The 21,589-nt window shown below is 42.8% G+C and overlaps 2 protein-coding genes and 1 pseudogene across 4 annotated transcripts in view; 1 reads left to right on the forward strand and 2 right to left on the reverse strand.

Moving 5' to 3' along the window:
- The window catches only part of LOC135508141 (solute carrier family 38 member 6-like), a 35,024-nt gene extending 21,956 nt beyond the window's left edge, over nucleotides 1–13,068 (reverse strand). For both annotated transcript variants that reach the window (XR_010450759.1, XM_064928131.1), the window contains exons 1-2: nucleotides 12,825–13,068; nucleotides 8,639–8,757 (exon numbers count right to left, since the gene is read on the reverse strand). The gene's annotated coding sequence lies outside the window, so the exon portion shown is untranslated. The remainder of the gene's footprint in view (nucleotides 1–8,638; nucleotides 8,758–12,824) is intronic.
- Nucleotides 13,069–13,145: 77 nt separating this feature from the next.
- LOC135508139 (tRNA (guanine(37)-N1)-methyltransferase-like) lies at nucleotides 13,146–15,880 on the forward strand. 2 transcript variants are annotated; one of them, XM_064928129.1, is made up of 5 exons: nucleotides 13,146–13,194; nucleotides 13,384–14,009; nucleotides 14,257–14,381; nucleotides 14,471–15,110; nucleotides 15,541–15,880. In XM_064928129.1, exons 1-5 carry the CDS (start codon nucleotides 13,187–13,189, stop codon nucleotides 15,594–15,596), a joined length of 1,455 nt encoding a protein of 484 aa, XP_064784201.1. In that variant the 5' UTR covers nucleotides 13,146–13,186; the 3' UTR covers nucleotides 15,597–15,880. The 2 variants fall into 2 exon arrangements, with proteins under 2 accessions (XP_064784201.1, XP_064784200.1); XM_064928128.1 differs by having other exon boundaries at nucleotides 13,187–13,270.
- Nucleotides 15,423–21,589, reverse strand: part of LOC135508140 (CDK-activating kinase assembly factor MAT1-like) — a 49,210-nt pseudogene continuing 43,043 nt past the window's right edge.

The following is a 21,589-nucleotide window of genomic DNA, read 5'->3' on the forward strand; positions in this document are numbered from 1 at the left end:
GATCAGGCCGTAGGAGGGCAACAACCCAGCAGCAGGACCGCTACTGCCGCCTTTGTGCAAGGAGGAGCAGGAGGAGCACTGCCAGAGCCCTGCAAAATGACCTACAGCAGGCCACAAATGTGCATGTGTCTGCTCAAACGGTCAGAAACAGACTCCATGAGGGTGGTATGAGGGCCCGATGTCCACAGATGGGGGTTGTGCTTACAGCCCAACACCGTGCAGGACGTTTGGCATTTGCCAAAAAACACCAAGATTGGCAAATTCGCCACTGGCGCCGTGTGCTCTTCACAGATGAAAGCAGGTTTACACTGAGCACGTGACAGTCTGGAGACGCCGTGGAGAACGTTCTGCTGCCTGCAACATCCTCCAGCATGACTGGTTTGGCGGTGGGCCAGTCATGGTGTGGGGTGGCATTTCTTTGGGGGGCCGCACAGCCCTCCATGTGCTCCCCAGAGGTAGCCTGACTGCCATTAGGTACCGAGATGAGATCCTCAGACCCCTTGTGAGACCATATGCTGGTGCGGTTGGCACTGGGTTCCTCCTAATGCAAGACAATGCTAGACCTCATGTGGCTGGAGTGTGTCAGCAGTTCCTGCAAGAGGAAGGCATTGATGCTATGGACTGGCCCGCCCGTTCCCCAGACCTGAATCCAATTGAGCACATCTGGGACATCATGTCTCGCTCCATCCACCAACGCCACGTTGCACAGACTGTCCAGGAGTTGGCGGATGCTTTAGTCCAGGTCTGGGAGGAGATCCCTCAGGAGACCATCCGTCACCTCATCAGGAGCATGCCCAGGCGTTGTAGGGAGGTCATACAGACACGTGGAGGCCACACACACACACACACACACACACACACAACTGAGCCTCATTTTGACTTGTTTTAAGGACATTACATCAAAGTTGGATCCGCCGGTAGTGTGGTTTTCCACTTTAATTTTGAGTGTGACTCCAAATCCAGACCTCCATGGGTTGATAAATATGATTTCCATTGATAATATTTGTGTGATTTTGTTGTCAGCACATTCAACTATGTAAAGAAAAAAGTATTTAATAAGAATAATTCATTCATTCAGATCTAGGATGTGTTATTTTAGTGTTCCCTTTATTTTTTTGGAGCAGTGTATATTTTTTTTACCAATCCCGAGGGTCGTTAAAATCTGAATTTTGATAATATTACAGTTATCAACAAACTCGTCAATACCGTTTACCGACTATCGCACGGTAGTCACTTGCCCATAATGTTGCATAAAACGTTATACCTTTCAATAATTTTAATTGAACACAATCAAATGCCTTAATTGCCCAATTCTTTTATGCATTCCCAATGTAGGCTTTTTTAAACAACGTGATATTAGGTTAAATAATTGAAAGAAAAATGTGATTATTTATTAGCCTTGTATTTATTTTAGATATGTGAAATAGGCCACATGTAAAATCATTGTCAAACGCAGTTTGATACGGTTGCAGGTCTAGATTATTTATGGATTGATCATATAGAAATTTCAATACATTATTTTAACAACTTTTAAAAAGCAATTGCACAGGAACCACTAACTCGCTGCCTTTTTCTATTATCAAGACATCTGCTGGTATCCCTTCACTGGTTAGAACAGCTCGAGGTCTCCTAAATATTTGTCGACTAGGTGGGACTGATGACTAAAAAGAGGCTCCATGCATAGCTTTTATTTGTACCCATAAGAGTAGAAGTAAAATATTCTCAGCACGCAAAACCAATTTTCTACTCAGACGCTTTGTGGATTACAGGCCCTGACGTGAGCCTACTTTTAGATCATGCATAAAATAGATTCACATGTCCACACATACTTTGCCATATGATGAAACATGATGGAATCACTTTTACACAGGCAGCCCAATTCTGATATTTTGCCAAATTATTGGCAAAATCGCTGATCTGACTGGGCTAAAGATCAATTAGTGGAGAAAGATCAGAATTGGGCTGCCTGTGTAAAAGCAGCCTTTGAGTCATGCAGTCTTTTACTGTAAGTGTACAACATATTTCACAAGCACCACAATGCAGACACATTGGTAGTGGAGAAAATACTAATCAAAACATAAGGCATAAAAATAAGATTAAAAAAAATAAAAAAAGTTGTTGCAATAAGGACATTAACAACAAAAAAATGAGAATTTGTGTGCTGTATATTGTGTATGCGTGTACCCTGTGGACACAGTGGGAGGGTGTATTTAACACAGCCCAGAGGCACTTTCATCTCATCAAGAGGGGGGGGGGGGGGGGGCTGTGAGAGCCCTAAGCCATGTAGTAATTAAGGTAAATTGGCCCATCAGCCTTTGGCAGGGTAGATAAGTGTTTACCCAGAGTGGGGCTAAATGCACCCCTTATAAAAAAAAGGGGGCCAAGCGTGTGGACAGACGCAGGGGGGCATGGCAGTGCATAGGCCCTCACACACTGCTCCATGCTGGGACAACCACAAACATTCCACAGGGCATGGAAATAATAACCCACTCAACCCTCCTGCTAATGAGTGAGCAAGAGAGATCTCCTCGGCTCCCATCTGTGTGAGAAGTAGGGCTGAGGGAGGAAGGGAGGTAGGTAGGAGGGGGGCTCCCATTAGGTCTCTCATCATTGTGAAAGGTGGGACTGGGAGGGTCACCATCAGACCAATTAGTGTGTTCCAGCCCCATATGGAAAGAGCCAGAGGGGACAGTGGCTTGGCGTTTAAGGTTATCAGGGACTCAGGCCAATGGCCACACAGGGAAGTTTTAGTGGTGAAGGGTGCTTTGTTTTCCAGCAGGAGTCCCAGTTTGACAGCAGTAAACACTAGTCAAACTAGCAGTTACAGGAAATGTGCCCAGGCTTAGCCCCTCCCACTCCCCACCCATCTGATACTCAGAGGCTGTGACATCACTGAGACTGTAAACAGAGCCACCCACATCCACCTCACAGTGATCTGAGACATGTTACTTTTTAATGGTGCTACTTCATTTAAAAATGTGACAGTGGAACTACATCCAAGGGTGCAACATTAAGAACAAAATGTACGAGCAAAGAAGCAAAGCTGACCTTCCCTCAAGTTTTGGTTGTGAATTGACTCCAACAAGAATAAACATAATTGAAAGGGGGTTACTTGTATGATAGATTATTTCCAACGTAGATTCTAAATAGATTCCATAACAGTGTTCTGTGTAGTACTGTACTAGGCATAAACAGATGTTCACTAATATCAGAATCAATAAATCATAGCATGTTTTAGGGCTCTTTCTTACCTGATTAAGTAGAATCTTGTAGATAATGTAAAAATTACTTATATTACTAAAACGTAAGTTGAAAATGATGATCTTTGAATCCCAGAACATGGACCAAGAAGGTAATTTTCTGATGTTGAATTATACCTTACACTGATTTCATTGTATATCCCACAATTTTAGACAAAATTCAAGCTATATTAGATCAAATGGGGCAGCAGGGTAAGCCTAGTGGTTAGTGCGTTGGTAACCGAAAGGTTGCAAGTTCGAATCCCAAAGCTGACAAGGTAAAAATCTGTCGTTCTGCCCCTGAACAAGGCACTGTTCCTAGGCCGTCATTGAAAATAAGAATTTGTTCTTAACTGCCTTGCCTCGTTAAATAAAGCTGAAATAAAAAAATCCAGATAGGAACTATTATTTTAGCAGGTGACCGAATTCACACAAATGATTGACAGATGCATCTAAAGAGGCTGAAAAATGTAATCCCTACAAATAATTTACAGGACACCTGGAGATCACCATTCCCAACTACAAAAGACTACTCCTTTTTTCTCCAAGTAAGAAAAACTATGAAGTGGAGTGAGATGATGCGAACTCAAACTCGTCAGAACCATCACTCACTCTGTTGGCTGTTTTATGAGTTTATGCTAAACAGTGTTATGTTAATGATCACTTTCAACCCCAATATTGGCTAAGGAAGTGAGCACGGCAAATAAAATCTAATGAGTATTTATGCAAATCTGCCTCACCATTCCAAGTAAGAAAAGCTATTCAAGAATCAACTACATTTCTATTTCCAAAAATGCACTCATCAATTTACTGGTTTAAAACATTCATGATATAGGGATATCAGATCATTCTCTGGTATCATGCTTAATTACACCAATAGAAAATACTCTTAGTTACAGAATTTGGAGAATGAACAGAGTGCATCTTCTGGACCCGAAATGTATTCAAATACATGGACTAAATAAGTGACAAACGTAGATAGATGATAGAATAAAGCAGACACCCAATATAATTAGGGATGCCTTTAAGTCGTACATTAGGGCATTGATAATATCATACTCCGCAAAAGTTAAATCAAATTTAGAAACTTCCTTTTAAACAGTTATTCAAGTTAAATTAAACCACGAAAATCAGTAGTCTCCTGCTGATTATAGGAGTTTAATAAATAGTGACAATAAAATAAAGCTTATAAGCAATATAATGGCAAAAGTCCGACCAAACTTGATACATACAGTGCATTCGGAAAGTATTCAGACCCCTTGACGTTTTCCAACATTGTTACGTTACAGCCTTGTTCTAAAATGGATTAAATTGTTATTTTTTCTCATCAATCCACATACAATACCCCACAAGTCTGGGCCAAAGATGTTAAAGTGACTATGTATATATGATAAACAGAGAGCAGCAGTAGCGTTAAAGAGGGGTTGGCGGGTGGTCGGTGGTGGGACACAATGCAGATAGCCCATTTAGCCAATGTGCGGGGGTACTGGTTGGTCGGGCCAATTGAGGTAGCATGTACATGAATGTATAGTTAAAGTGACCCATGCATATATGATGAACAGAGAGTAGCAGCAGCGTAAAAGAGAGGTTGGGGGGGGCACACAATGCAAATAGTCCAAGTAGCCATTTGATTACCTGTTCACGAGTCTTATGGCTTGGGGATAAAAACTGTTGAGAAGCCTTTTTGTCCTAGACTTGGCACTCCGGTACCGCTTGCCATGCAGTAGTAGAGAGAACAGCCTATGACTGGGGTGGCTGGGGTCTTTGACACTTTTTAGGGCCTTCCTCTGACACCGCCTGGTGTAGAGGTCCTGGATGGCAGGCAGCTTAGCTCCAGTGATGAACTGGGCCGTACGCTCTACCCTCTGTAGTGCCTTGCGGTCGGAGGCTGAGCAATTGCCGTACCAGGCAGTGATGCAACCAGTCAGGATGCTCTCGATGTTTCAGCTGTAGAACGTTTTGAGGATCTGAGGACCCAATTTTAGAATAAGGCTGTAACGTAACAAAATGTGTAAGAAGTCAAGTGGTCTGTGTACTTTCCGAATGCACAGTTTAATACAATACGCAAATAAACAAGACAGATTTATCATTAAAATGGCTGTTCATGCTGAAAAGACTTTCAACCATCTTGAATGGACTTTTCTATTCAAAACTTTGGAAGCTTTCACCTTTCCAGCTGAAATACATTTTATGAAAATATTTTCATAATAATTTAAAACATCTCAGGATAAAAAATAAAAAGGTAGAAAAAACTAAATAATGGCAATAGGAAAAATAATAACTGACCATCCCCAGCAATCCTTTAAGTTGACCACAAAAATATTGAATACTTAGGATACTTAGTAAGTAACAAACATAAATAAATATTCCATTACTCAACAATATGAAAGCAGATCTAATTCAATTAATCTTCCCATGAATCTTACAAGTAGAATAAACCTCTGTAGAACGGCATGGCTGACAAGGTTTTTGCATTTATTTTCAGTGTTACCAATTACCCCACCGAAGACATTCTTTTAAAAAAGTACACTCGGTCATATGCCTTTAAATGGGCAAATAAAACACATCGCTCACATCTTCCTAAGTCTGAGGGTTTAAACCTTCCAGACTTGGAATTGTATCAACTCACTAACAAAGGCTTTTTCATATACAGTGCCTTGTGAAAGTATTCGGCCCCCTTGAACTTTGCGACCTTTTGCCACATTTCAGGCTTCAAACAAAGATATAAAACTATTTTTTTGTGAAGAATCAACAACAAGTGGGACACAATCATGAAGTGGAACAACATTTATTGGACATTTCAAACTTTTTTAACAAATCATAAACTGAAAAATTGGGCGTGCAAAATTATTGGATGAACTGCAGAGATCTACAGCTGAGGTGGGAGACTCTGTCCATAGGACAACAATCAGTCGTATATTGCACAAATCTGGCCTTTATGGAAGAGTGGCAAGAAGAAAGCCATTTCTTAAAGATATCCATAAAAAGTGTCGTTTAAAGTTTGCCACAAGCCACTTGGGAGACACACCAAACATGTGGAAGAAGGTGCTCTGGTCAGATGAAACCAAAATTGAACTTTTTGGCAACAATGCAAAACATTATGTTTGGCGTAAAAGCAACACAGCTCATCACCCTGACCACACCATCCCCACTGTCAAACATGGTGGTGGCAGCATCATGGTTTGGGCCTGCTTTTCTTCAGCAGGGACAGGGAAGATGGTTAAAATTGATGGGAAGATGGATGGAGACAAATACAGGACCATTCTGGAAGAAAACCTGATGGAGTCTGCAAAAGACCTGAGACGGACGGAGATTTGTCTTCCAACAAGACAATGATCCAAAACATAAAGCAAAATCTACAATGGAATGGTTCAAAAATAAACATATCCAGGTGTTAGAATGGCCAAGTCAAAGTCCAGACCTGAATCCAATCGAGAATCTGTGGAAAGAACTGAAAACTGCTGTTCACAAATGCTCTCCATCCAACCTCACTGAGCTCGAGCTGTTTTGCAAGGAGGAATGGGAAAAAAAATTCAGTCTCTCGATGTGCAAAACTGATAGACATACCCCAAGCGACTTACAGCTGTAATCGCAGCAAAAGGTGGCGCTACAAAGTATTAACTTAAGGTGGCTGAATAATTTTGCACATCCAATTTCTCAGTTTTTGATTTGTTAAAAAAGTTTGAAATATCCAATAAATGTCGTTCCACTTCATGATTGTGTCCCACTTGTTGTTGATTCTTCACAAAAAAATACAGTTTTATATCTTTATGTTTGAAGCCTGAAATGTGGCAAAAGGTCGCAAAGTTCAAGGGGGCCGAATACTTCCGCAAGGCACTGTAGTTAAAATGCACCAAATGGGAACAATGGGTACATACTGAAGAAGCTCATCTCCAGAATCTTTTTACGTGTTTATTTTCAAAGGGTACAGATAAAAACATTAACTTCTTAGTTAAGAACACTATGACAATATGGAAGAAAATTAAACGTATTCTACAAGAACCAATATCAGTCCTAAAAACACAACCCTATGGAACAATCATTGGATAGCTTTTCAGAATTCAACAATAAATTGGTCCACAAGGAAAACTAAAGGCATAGAAACTGTAAATGACTTGGCAACAGGAAATACATTTATCTAGTTGATAAAATTAAGAAGTAATTTTGGACTGACCAATGTAGATAGTTTCAAATACTATCACGAAATGTAGATTTGAAATCTTTTGGACATCAAAACAACCTTGAGGGAATCTTATTTGAGTCTGAAAAGTATGTTCATATGATAGGGAAGATACACAAAACCTTGCAGAGAGCATATCCAACTGACAATCTCTAAGAAAAAAATAGAAACTATGGAACCCAGATGTAAAAATAACTGATTGGAGCATAACTAACGAAAATACAGTATAAACTGAAGTAGAGAATGTATTATACAAGAGACAAAACTCACAAATTCTACAGCACAATGGCAGAGTCATGTCCTAAGTGTAAAACTAATGACTCAATAAACCATGCTTTCTCAGGATGCTACAAATTCCAGAAGTTGTGGGCGGAGCTAGAAAGTTAGGTGACAGAAGTTTTACAATGTAAAGAACAAATATCCATCTGTCTGCATATTTCAAGACATGACATGACATATGGGGGTGTCATGAGATATCCAATAGTCTGGACAATTCTCTTCTCATCACTCATCTTGAAAAACATGTACTAAAAACTTGAAAATCAAAGCTCCATTATTAACACAATGAAAATATCTAATGATTTTGTATTGAAATAATGAAATAGCATGGGCGACCGAGGAAAACAAATGGCTACAATTTAAGACCAAGTGGCAAACAATAATGTAGGCACTAGGGATGGGGGGGGGTGAGCATGCAGGTCTGGGCAGATGAGATGTAGTCATTGTTTGTGTGCATCTAAGTTGTTATTCGTATATAGAGTGAATAAGAAATACAAATTAAAAAATACAAAATATTAAATTAAATAAAAAAATGTAAGAGCTAAATGGACATTACACAGTGGCAGCCTAATGAAATTAAACTGATGTTTGAGTGGAGATCTGAATGCCAACTCACCTGTTAGATCATACACCATCAGTAGGAGGTGTATAGAGTAAGCTGCCATACTGGACACTAGCAGCAACTGCAGAGACCGAGTGGACAGGAGTCAATATTCACCACCAAAGTGACACACTGATGTAAAATACTGACTCCTGTCCACTCGGTCCCTGCAGCTCAAATTACTACATCTAGAACAATCTACAGTTATCATTTCGCTACTAAAGGAGATGGGTGTATTGGCGTGGAGCTTCAAGAGAAAGAGCTGAGTAGTGAGCACAAAACGAAGGAGTTAGGGGGCAGCTCTATATTTTAACTAAAATATGCATCTGTTCTTCTCACCCAAAGCCCACTATACCGGTGTTGGCCATTGCATAGGCCAGGTCCAGGATGGCACTGCCCATGATGACCTTCATCAGATTGAAGACAGATGAAGGAGGCCCCTTTATCCCTTGCCTCCTCTGGGGAGATAATAGAGCAAGAGAGAGAGAGACAGAAGAGAAAGGGGGGGGGGTAGACATACAGATAACTCAGTCAAATCAATCAGCTCACTAAAAAATAATGTACTATTACATGAAAGAACAATGTCAAATTCTAACATAATCCAGGAAGTGAATCAATTTAGAGGAAAGCTTTCTGAGACCCACTGTGCTACTGTGATGTGAACACTGCAGTGGAATGTAGTGTGGGATCAGTGAAAGGAATAGGACATGAGGAGAGTGGATTTGAGCCCTAGCCTGCAGGACAGCTGCCAGAGCTGGGTGTATTGACAATGATGCCTGGTTTGGTTTGGCCTCTAATAGGGGATATCCTGGAGATCCAGCCATAACCCTGGTGTCAATGTCAAAGCAAACCAGAGTATGAGAGTCTGGATTAACCTATGAGTTATTGGATCTGATATAGTCATGGTTCCAGCAGTGGTGGATAGGAAGTGCGCTATTATTACATCAGGAGGGATAAATATACAGCAGACTAATAATGCAGGGGAAGTTTGGGGTTATCAGAGTATGCAGTAGTGGACCTGTAGTGCTCGCTAAGAGTGATCGGTATTTTGACATAGGCCTTCACAACAGATCTTTATGACAGAGTTCCCTTAGCCTTAACTACAAGAGGGGATATGTGAACTAGCAAGAGGAGAGGCTCCCTCTGTGCTGCACTGAAATGTCTGAGGTGCTCCACTTCCCTTGTAGGCCTGTTTGTTGAGCTGTAATCAGTCATCATAACGAGTAACCATCAGTCATTTTAAAGACTTGTGTTGCAATTCTTGACCTCATATTAGGGGTCATTATTTGTCTCGTCAATAACTCTAGGGTTCACTTCAGCGTCACTTTACAGTGGGATGTGTGATAAATAAATAATGTTTCAGGTCATTTCCATGTAAAAAGGTCCCATGAGCAGCAACATGGGAAGTTCATAGGAACATATAAAATTGGGTGGCAAATGAAAGCTAAGAGACTTTACATTTTGTGAAATTAAGGCATAGATACATTTTATCTTAAAAATTAGGCATAAGTAATGGCTTTGATTTCTGGTCAAACAGATTGAAAAGGAGTCTTGGAAAACAGCTACCACAAAAAGTCTTAGAAGTTAAAGATATGTTGGGTTCTGGTAAAGGAATTTCAATGCACAAGGAATTTTTTTTAAAGACATTTTCTAATTTATCTACCGCATGAGGAGGGAGAATAAGGAAAGTTTACAGAAGTAACAAGTAAAGGTAGACCTACAAATGTATTAGTGTTTTTCTGATATCCATTTTTGTTTATGAATTAAGTGATTAAAACTTGTAAATAACTGAAAAATCAGTAACGTAATTACTGTAATTAAATTTGTTACAATGGGGAATCATAGTAGTCACAAACCACAGTTTGATCACCTGCTACGGTTCTCCCTTCCACTGGCATACTGTCATGTTCAGCTCATAACGGTTTTCTTTCCCTTTCTGTCGTGGTCAAAGCGAGTATGAAAACAGTATGACAACCCTCCCTCTCTCCAGTTAATGTTACCTCTCCCAAGTCTTACTGACTCCTACTCATGAGCCCCCTCTCTCTCCAGTTAATGTTACCTCTCCCAGGTCTTACTGACTCCTACCCAGTCGACCCTGGCCTAGATGTGGCACACTCACCTATGAGTGTCGACCCTGGCCTAGATTTCTACATCCACTGACATGGTTTTTTGGGCTGGTTCAAACCGGCCTTGATTTGGCCCAAAAAATATAGACGTCTATGATTGGTGAATGGACCAAATCTGAACCAATCATGGACGTCTATGTTTCACATGTTTGGGCACCACAGTACAGTAAAGAAAAGTAGAGTTCAGTACAGTAGAGAACACTAGAGTACAGTATAATATAATGTACTGTGATGTCTATGTTTCACAAGTTTGGACATCTATGATTGGTTCAGATTTGGTCCGACCTGGACCAACCAAATTTGGTCTAGCTTGGTGGCGGACCTCAAACTAATAGCCAGTGTGTTGAATAATTCCCATAAATGCAATATTGCATATTTCTACCTTTGTGTACCTATTTAGGACACATCACCATGAAGAGAATGATATTCATATCCATAATTATGCATTTATATATAGTAAAGATCAGGGACCCAAGAGATAATTCTGTTACTCTAATTCTGTTACCGGGTGTAAATCCACTTCACTTACTGTAGTTTAATAACCTAAATAAATGTTTTCAAACTCAAGGAGTCATGTCTTAGTTTAGCCTCTTTTAGAATCCGATTATTAAATACTTACACTTTCGTCTCTAACATATATGCTTATCATTCCGGAACAGACCAATTACAAGTCAGAATGTTAAACAAAAGTAATTTCAATTTACTGACCTCAGAATTTGTCCCTATGTCTGACACAAAATAACCACTGGGAAGTGTTATCAACTTAACCGTCAGTACGCTGGTCTGTATATCGATTTGTATTTCTGGTTTTCTATTTTCAATACCGACGCAATTCACACGTGATAAACACTATATAGATGAGCCTAACTGAACACCGTCCCACACAATCAGCTGGCAAATTTAACAAACACTTCCAGCTGATTGTGAGGAAACGTGCGTCGGTCAAATACGATCGGTTATTGTTTACTTATTGTGCATCAAGTGCAACATGTCAGGAGATTGAAAATACAAGCTACAGAACCCATTGGTGCCACATAATGTTGGGTAAACAACACTTTCCTGGGGATACCCCATCTCCACCTCCTACCATCAAAAATACCAACAGCACAGAAAAACCAGTAAAAAAGGAAATATCATTTTCCTCAAAATGCTGGTTTATAGAGACTCTTTTTAAACTGAATATCCATGGGGTAACCTTGGTAACAATCTGATGTTTAGGCAGTTCATTGCTGACACCCCATTCTTTCTGCAGACATCTTTGAATCTTAATACAGAGGGAGATTTTACTGGAATTCTGTTACCAAATTTAGCATCTGTACAGTTCTTCCATGAAGTGTTTTTGTAAGATTTGTGTAAATTGTTCAAAGTTGTCCTAGTGCATAGAGCTGTGGTTTATTAAAACTTTGAAAGTTCAGCCTAATTCCGTTAAAGTGGAATGGCCCCACATCGAAAACAGCAAGAAATACGTAGTCTAACAGTCACCATCTGTTTACTCGAGAATAAAAAAAAAAACATGAATTCTAGTGAGTTGTGTACTGTAACTCCCTGGGGCCAAACCACTGTAAAATGTGGACTTGCAATGACAAACAGCATGAAATTAGAATGTGCATGATTTCCAAAGTGTTGAGAGAGACAATGCAAGTGGAACTAAAGTTGTCATGTGAAATAGAATTGCACCGATTGAGCATGTGATTCATGTCCACTACCTACCTGCCAGTCCTCCTTTCTGACTATTTTACTTTACAGCTGGAGATCAAATTTCAATATTTAAACAATGTTGCAAATGTCAGGCAGACCAGGTTTTATACAAATCTCCACTATTGAAAACCAATTTCTAGTCTAAAAGTAATGGGAGATAGTAAATAGGTATTAATAGCTTTAGCTGGTGGTCACACGTAGAATAGACACCAGCTGGAATGCGGTTTTAACCAATCAGCAACCAGGATTAGACCCACCCGTTTATAATTAGGCAACAAGGCTTGAGGGGGTGCGTTATATGGCCAATATACCACGGCTAAGTGATGTTCTTATGCATGACGCTGCGCCGAGTGCCTGGATACAGCCCTTAGCCGTGGTATATTGGCCACATACCCTGAGGTGCCTTATTGTTATTATAAACTAGTTACCAACATAATAAAGGGCAGTAAAAAAATGTCATAGCCGTGGTATACCACGGCTGTCAGCCAATCAGCATTCTGGGCTAGAAGCACCCAGTTTATAAGACTGCATAGCTACTAGAAATCAATTGTAGTGGGCTAGATGTAACCGTGGAACATACAAGGGATCCTACGCCTGTTGCAGAAAGAAACGTTAACGAAATCCTGGATGCCAATAAGTGAGCACACAATTATTAAACTGATGCCTCTTAATTCCTGGCTAGAGGCTGAATGCTCACTTACATTTCCCAGGAGAGGGGTGGTCTTGTTGCCATGATCAGTGTGAACGGTGGTGCCTTCTACATTGATAATCAGTCTCCGGGTGATTTGACCTCAAGCGAGAGGTTAGCAGTAAGTTACTTACAACAACCAATACAATAGCTACCTCAGCTGTGCAGTTCGTGGTGCCTGGTGGATACAGCGTTTCCTTTAACCAACTAAATCTACTCCACTATGAGGACCCGTATATGCAACTTCTCACAGCTGATTTGAGGTGGTCATATGACATGAAAACGCTTCTGGTTTTATTCGTCGCGGATTGGCTAGAAATGCACAGCAAGTCCACTAATGATGACGTCTAAACATGCGCGTGCTCTGTAGAAGCGATGTTGAGGTGGGGAATGCGTTTTAATGTTTATGGTTTTATTGAATAAATGTATGATCTTTCCATGCAATAATATTAACAAAAAGTAAGCATTCAATGTTGTTTGCCAATCATTTGTCATATCTATTAGTTAGTCATTTTTCTAATGTTGATATTTAGGTCATATTTTAAGGAGACCTCTACGATTTGTCTTTGCAGGATTGTTCCTAGTATCTTCTCACTACTACAAACTCAAAACTGCGTTAAATCTCGCTGTCGATACCGGACCCTGTGTTCAGTGGTCCTGCAGCCGGACCGAGCATCAACTTGTTCTGAGAGTGTTTCGAAGCCGATGCTTGAGCAGCATCAACACAGCGGGATGGATCCCAGCCTATACACAGCTCCTCCTGAGGTCCGAGGTATGACCTGTTTGGATAAAGACGTCTTCTCCCAGACAGTTATTGTCCCAGCCCTGCGTGTGCCTAAAGAAGTCCTCAATAAATTGGTTAAGAGCCTGAAAAAAGTAGCACTCCAGCGCCCGGGCATACGAAGAGTGGTTGAGGTTGAAGGCAGCGATGACGAGAGGCTCTTGTTGCTGGACCCTGCCAGTGTCTCCTCACCCAGCTCATTCAGCGATGCAGAAGCCGAGGCGTTGCAGTCATTTGGAGTACCCCAAGAGCTCCAGCGGTACGAGCTGCGGCTGACCTATGACAACCTGAAGAGTGAGGAGATTCTGCGCGCTGTGCTGCCAGAAGGCCAAGACGTCACCTCGGGGTTTAGTCGAGTGGGTCACATTGCGCACATGAACCTGCGGGACCACCAGCTGCCCTACAGAAACCTCATAGGTGAGTGTGCCACAAACATAATGTACTATTCTGCATTACAACAATCTGTCAGAAGACAGGCATGGGTAACAGTAATGCTATTGACAGGTTATGTATTTTATGCTCTTGAATCCCTGACCACGCTCCCAGGATTGTATTTCCTGAGTGGTCAAGCTAGAGATGAAATACGTTAAGTGTGTGTGAGGAATACGATAGTGCTGATTCATTGTTTTACTGACATGATGCAGTCTTGCAAATCCATTTCCAGGCCAAGTCATAATGGATAAGAACCCTGGGGTGACCTGTGTGGTCAATAAGACCAACACCATCGACTCCGCCTACCGCAACTTCAAGATGGAGGTGATGGCTGGAGAGGAAAAGATGGTGGCTAAAGTAAGTCCTATGAGATTGTGCTTTTGATTAAACATATTTTATCATGAAATCAGAGGCGTGGGCATTGCATTCCTCTCTCATTGTTGCAGGTGCGTGAGAACGGCGTGACATACGAGTTTGATTTCTCCCGTGTGTATTGGAACCCTCGTCTTAGCACCGAGCATGAGCGTGTGGTGGCTCTTCTGAAACGCGGTGACACTGTGCTGGATGTGTTTGCTGGCGTGGGTCCTTTTGCCATCCCCGCTGCCCGCCGTGGCTGCACTGTGCTGGCCAACGACCTCAACCCCGAGTCTCACCGCTGGCTGCAGCACAACTGCAAACTGAACAAGGTGGAGCGTAAGGTCACCACCTTTAACCTGGATGGCAGGGCCTTCATCCAGGGGCCACTGAAGCAGCAGCTGCCTGTCATGATGAAGGGGACAGTCAGTGTGCATGTGGTCATGAACCTTCCTGCCTTGGCCCTGGAGTTCCTGGATGCCTTCAGAGGCCTGCTGGACCAGGGACATTCCTGTGATGTGAATCTGCCGCAGGTGCACTGCTATGGGTTCTCTAAGGAGGATGACCCCCAGAAAGACGTGGTGGAAAGGGCCTCAGCCAGCCTGGGGTTCTCCCTAGAGGGGCTGTGCTCTGTACATCTAGTGCGGAACGTGGCCCCCAACAAGGAGATGATGTGTGTGAGCTTCACCATCCCCAAAGAGGTTCTCTTCAGCAGAGAGAGCACACAGACAGGTGAGCTTTCATTCACACAGTACCAGGGTTGGGGTTAATTCCACCAATTCAGACTCCAGGTCAGTCTTTGAATTCAGAGATTTCAATCTTCAATATTATCCAACAAATTCCAATTCCCTCAGGCTTATGTCACTGTTCTGACAGCCTAGCTGTATTGGAAATAGAAGTTGAAATTATTTAAAACAAATCCTACAGTCAATTTGATACTAAGTGCATTAATTCCATTAACTGGGAAATGTACAAATAAGAAATTCCAAAGATTATATCAAACAGTCCAAATTCCAATGCAATAACTTGAAGAATGAATTCAAATATAATTCAAGATTTGAAATGTCACATTTAATTTTAATTGGCACCAACCCTAAACAGTATAACACACATGCATTCTCTGAAAGACTGAAAATACTAATACCATTTGTCCTCTCCTCAGAAGCCATAGAAGAACCAGCCCCAAAGAGACAAAAGTGTGCAGAGACAACAAATTGAATATATTTGACCAAGGAGCTCATTCTGAGAAATGGAATTGTACATTTTATTTTTGAACTCTGTTCATGTTATTTTATAATAGTGTCAATAAAGCTGACATGATCTAAATCATGGTTATGCCTTGACCTAAAAAGAACATACAAACAGGTATGTGTTGACTGTATTTGAAATACTGGTCCATTATCCAGGTCCCACAATTAGGCATTGTTTCAATAGTTTTCTTATCCAACAACTGGCTTCATGTGTTTGTTTTTTTTAAATAAAAAAATAAGATCATACAAAAATGGCAACATATACATCCTGATCTGACTTCAGACCAAAGTCCACTGTCCATAGCTCCCTCCACAATGTAGAACAGGGGGGGGGGGGTCATTTGAGTCCTGTGATAATTGACAGCTTCATATTTCTGAGTTTCTGTGTCAGTTCCAGAGGGGGTCAGTCCAGTAACGGCATCCTGGATGGCTCGATGACACACATGTCCTGGGGCTGGGCAATGCGCACGTGGTTCAGATACCTGCAAATGGAAAGAGAGAAGAAACGCCTCATGTAAGCACCTGTAGTCTGTTATCCCCTCTCCTTCAACATCCCTATATTAGCATCACTGCTACTAACTACTACTGTATATGTGATGTAAAGATCAATCGACAGTCTGCATAGGTGGTGAGGCCTTTAAAAACGACCCCGGCTACACTCCCCCCCCCAAAACCTCTTTCTCAACACTAAGGATCTGGATCACATTCTGCGCATGTGTTATTTTACAGACACACACATTGGTTTTTCTAATGTAACTGCTGCCCAAACTGCCCCACGTTTCACTTTTTAACTTACCCTCTTCTGAACCATGATGATGTAGCTTAAATTTGTATGAACATGTCAATGTATTTTGTGTTAAACATGTAAATAGCTGCATGTAGCCTACTACCCTCCTGAAAAGAAAAAACATGAAATCACACTTATGTTTACTGAGGAATGGAATGCAATAGTTCATACAGTTGTGTACAACATGACGTTTGCAGGAAATCGCGCTTATACTTAATAGCCTACTGAGGGAATGCAATAGTTTGAAAAGTTGTTTGTACAACATGAAGTTTGTAGGCTACACCAGTGACCAGACAAAAGGCGACCAAGGAGGTGAGGCGGCGGAGCACTCAGCACAGCAGCTACGTAGGCAGCTACGTAGGCAGCAGAGCACTCAGCACAGCAGCTACGTAGGCAGCTACGTAGGCAGCGGAGCACTCAGCACAGCAGCTACGTAGGCAGCTACGTAGGCAGCGGAGCACTCAGCACAGCAGCTACGTAGGCAGCGGAGCACTCAGCACAGCAGCTACGTAGGCAGCGGAGCGGGCACATGGCAGAAAATGCTTTTAGCCTGGACAAAGTGGGATATAGAAACTCTACCCGTAGCCACTCCATATAGCATTCTGGGTTTATTTTATTTTTAAGTGTGTACAGATGTAGCCCTAGCCCACCAAGGACCCTATTTCAGCTTTTCAGAAGATGGCATGTCACTGTTTATTTTCACTCTGAGCTGTAGATGGAAAAACAGCCGAGCTGTCGACTTAGACCCTAGTCCATGGTGACCAGTGCTCTTCCACTGGGGGGTGACCTGACCTGTAGCCCCACCCTCTCTAATCCTTCCTCCTCACACACACACACTCAGGTCCTGGGCTGTCAGTTAGCTCAGTGGGCACTAGGGGAACAACTCTCCTCCCTCCTCCTCTTGGCCTCCCTCAGTGGGTTCTACAGTCTCTGGCTACTAAGCTAACATAGTCCTCAAGCGACTGAGGTCCAAAGCAACAAAGACAGCACACACTCACCCCCCTCCTTTCCCACACTCACAGCCCCAACAGAAAGTGCTAAAGCCCCCACACGAGTCAGGCTTTGTGCCCCCTGTCCCTGAGAGCCAGGGAAACTTCAAAGTGAAATAGGAAGCGAGAGCACAGACAGCCCTCTGATTTGTGCTCCGGTTCAGTCTGCTTTACAGAGTAACCCAACACCTGTGGGGAGGCTCAGAGTGAAACTGGGAGGGAGGAGGAGGAGGTGGTGTGTGTGTGTGTGTGTGTGGAATACGTGTGTTGGAATATGTGTTTATGGAGCATTTCTTTTTGGCAGTTTGGATGCGTGTCAGTGTGTATTTAACATTGTTTTTCCTCGTGAGTTTCCATGATATACAATATATGGAAAATAGACTAATATCTAAAAACCAACTGCTAAGCATAATATATACATGGTCATTAATATGGCATTTACTAATGTGCTATGCACTTACATTAACAGAAAATGAAGTCTAGTCATCAGTGGTTAAGTTCCAGACATACAAAGAGAGGGCAGATCGGGTTTTGTACATAAAGACCACTTCACCCACTAGAGAAACAACAAGTCCAAAACAGGCATCGCAGTGATTATTAATAATAACTTCATTAAGCACGAGCTCCCTGTAGCCGGTCCTTCACGGCGCACTTGAGGGAGGCCTTCTCCGATGGCTTCCTGCTCCTCTCCCCACAGCAGATGAGTGCCGTCTATTGATTATATTGTACTGGGCCTTTAACAGTGAAAAAGTGGTCTATTTCCAGTCCGGCTAAGTCTGCTCTTCCTGCTAATCTAATCCCCAAGCTACACATGTGGTCATTCCTTCCAAGAAAGCTGAGAGCCCTGTAACTTTATACCAGTCTGCCCCTAAGGAGGAGGAGAAGAGAGAATAATGGGGGGAGAAGGAGCAAGAGATGGAGAAAGAGCAGGAGGATGCAGAGTAAAATCACCTTTGGGTATCATCACCAGCCAGTCCTCCAGTCTACAGCCATTAAACCAACAGTCTGTCTTCTCCCCCTAACACCACCCGTTAGTTCAGTACTGCTCCATTAACTCTGCTCCCCCTGACACCACCCGTTAGTTCAGTACTGCTCCATTAACTCTGCTCCCCTAACACCACCCGTTAGTTCAGTACTGCTCCATTAACTCTGCTCCCCCTAACACCACCCGTTAGTTCAGTACTGCTCCATTAACTCTGCTCCCCCTAACACCACCCGTTAGTTCAGTACTGCTCCATTAACTCTGCTCCCCCTAACACCACCCGTTAGTTCAGTACTGCTCCATTAACTCTGCTCCCCTAACACCACCCGTTAGTTCAGTACTGCTCCATTAACTCTGCTCCCCCTAACACCACCCGTTAGTTCAGTACTGCTCCATTAACTCTGCTCCCCCTAACACCACCCGTTAGTTCAGTACTGCTCCATTAACTCTGCTCCCCCTAACACCACCCGTTAGTTCAGTGCTGCTCCATTAACTCTGCTCCCCCTAACACCACCCGTTAGTTCAGTACTGCTCCATTAACTCTGCTCCTGTAAGTGCATCTCGTCCCAAAGCTCTACTTTATACACACACCAGCATAGAAGCTTCCAACGAATGCGCACACACACACACTTCAGCAATCCATCACATCACCCTTCTCTTTAGTGGAAATAACACTGACTGTACATGACACTGAATACACAGACAGAGGAAGACTACAGACACACAATGAATAGACAGACAAATATTTCATGGACTCTTGGTAGAACATTTGCAAACATACAATGAAGTTTGGTACACACCACGATCGACTGACTACTATACATACTGTGTGAACGAGACACTTAACAGTATACACGGTGCACTGAACCAGCTTTGACAAAGTTAGACTTACCTCTCTCCACCCTCCTTCCCTCCCTTACCCCTCGTTCTTTTTCTCCCAGAGGACTGGCTGCCTTTTGTTCACAGGCCTCTGAAACCCAAGCCGTTTCGGCCGGTAACATCTTTCACTCTCCGGGCCCCACTGGAGCATTAACTGCAACTCGATCTGGGCCTTTTCAAAGCCTCCTGTTATTGGGTAAATATGGGTCACTTTGGAATGGTCCATTATGTCGCTTAGGGGGGCGGGAATAGACTAATGCAGACGATAGAGATGACTGAATGACATTTGTGAGCATGGGTGATTTTAGTTGGTTCTTTAGTTCATACAAAAACCCATGATGACACACATGCCCTGTGGATCCTATAGACTGCCAAGCTCTTTTATTCAACAGTTATCTTTGTTATACTACATTGTCCTACACTTTTGAATAAACTAAATCAGATGAGGCATGGCAACGGCGAACTGTAAGGAACCTAGTGTTAAATCTAAAAACATGAGTGTCTTGGATGAGTGAATTACCACAATGAACAATATTCTCACTGATGGAGTAATCAAAATATTATTCTAGAACCCCTGTTTCTCAGTATTCATGCTGCCATCCACCCTTTTCTGAGAGCCAAACAACTCCAAACTGCTGGAGCTAACAGCACATTTCCTCTCTGGTTTGGAACGGTGAATACCTGGGCAATTTCTCCTGCTAAAGCTAATAATAGTATTGGATTTCCCGCCTCGACCCCAAAAGTATTCCCTGCTCCCTTTGCCTGGAAAATTACACACCGGCGGCCCATGCTAAAATGTTCCGGAAGATTCCGAGTGGATTCCAGCTGAGTGTAACTTCTCTTTGTGTTCAGTTTCAAGTTTTATTGTCACACATGAACAAGACAGGTTGTGTGTGTGGAAGGCAGGAAGGGTGTTAGACTTCTTCAGTAAAATAGCTGCAGGACTGAGAGTGAAAACAGCCTAGATTGAAGCAGCTATATTATGTGAAGGACTGGCAGGCTGGCTGGATCAGGGCTCCTGTCTAGACTCCATGTGTTGGCTGTGGGGAAACCCAGCCACGATGGAAAGAAGAGCTCAGATATAATGCTGCCACGCCTGCCTATAGATCATGACCATCACTTAGTGGTGCCCTCACAAACCACATACAGACATGACAAAGCATTAAATGTGGACCACTCTTACACATTGCTGATTGAAACTATGGGGTTTGACAGGTTGCATTCCCATATTAAAACATCTCTGTATACCTTAAGCAGGTCTGAGTGGGTTGTGCTCTTGTACACAATAGGGTATCAGTATAAATGATCTGCACTGAGTGAGAGAGAGTGCATAATCGAAGCTCTTTCCTATCAGAAAAGCCGTGAATCACTGAAGCATGGCGTCTAGTAGCGATGACCAGCTGCTGTTACAGCATGTCTCCCTCCCTCTGCTCCTGCACTTTACTTTCACAAAGGTCTGGTCACTGACCCCAGACCAGGCTGCAGCTCAGCACCTGTCTGCTCCTAGACCACACTCTCTGATCCTGGGACTGCAGTAGTTTTTTTTTGCTGTTACAAAGGATCAAAGCGATTCGTTACTTCCCATGACTCATGTCAGAGACTGAGCATCCTAACTCGTCACTAGCGCGCTATGGAACAAAACTTGGAGAATTCTACTCTGTGTATGGTGCGAAAAACAATGGCGAAACCCAATCAATCAATTTTCACCTATCGGAGACTCTATGGCCTCCTGGTTGAAGATGGCCGAGCTACTGTAAGATATTAGGGCTGAGAGTTAAGGTCAGTGGTTGGGAGGCCCTGGCTGGATCTCTCCACAAAGGCCCGTTTCATACTTCTGAAAGGCCAGTCATGAGCCTCTTGGACAGCAGGCCTCATGTCCGGAAGTCTTCCTTTAGCGCTCCGATCCAGCAGTTTGGGAATCCTGGCCTGGGAATAAGGGGGTGGTGGTGCAGAGCCTCACACCTGTCGGATGATTTGTCATTATAGAGGGGTCAGCACTCAGCTGTCACCCCCTAATCACCCTCCTCACCCCGCCCCGCTTCTCCAAAAACACCCCCTGCATTCCTTAGCAAGCTCCAGTTACACACACTCACAACTCTACTACCCCTCCCCATCCCCTGCTGCCCTAAGAACAGCGCTGTGCAGGACCGAGCCAGAGACTGTGTGTGTGTGTGTGTGTGTGTATGCGTTACAGGGTACAGTGACCTGCGTATCTTTCCCAAAACCGTAATAACAATACACTTCCTCTGCAAAAACAATACAGCAGAATTTCCTAAAAGGTATGCAAGCTAAAAACCCTGGAACAGATCCAGCCGGGCCAGGAA

This window comes from Oncorhynchus masou, chromosome 21 (genome assembly GCF_036934945.1).
Source record: "Oncorhynchus masou masou isolate Uvic2021 chromosome 21, UVic_Omas_1.1, whole genome shotgun sequence".
Lineage (NCBI taxonomy): Eukaryota > Metazoa > Chordata > Actinopteri > Salmoniformes > Salmonidae > Oncorhynchus > Oncorhynchus masou.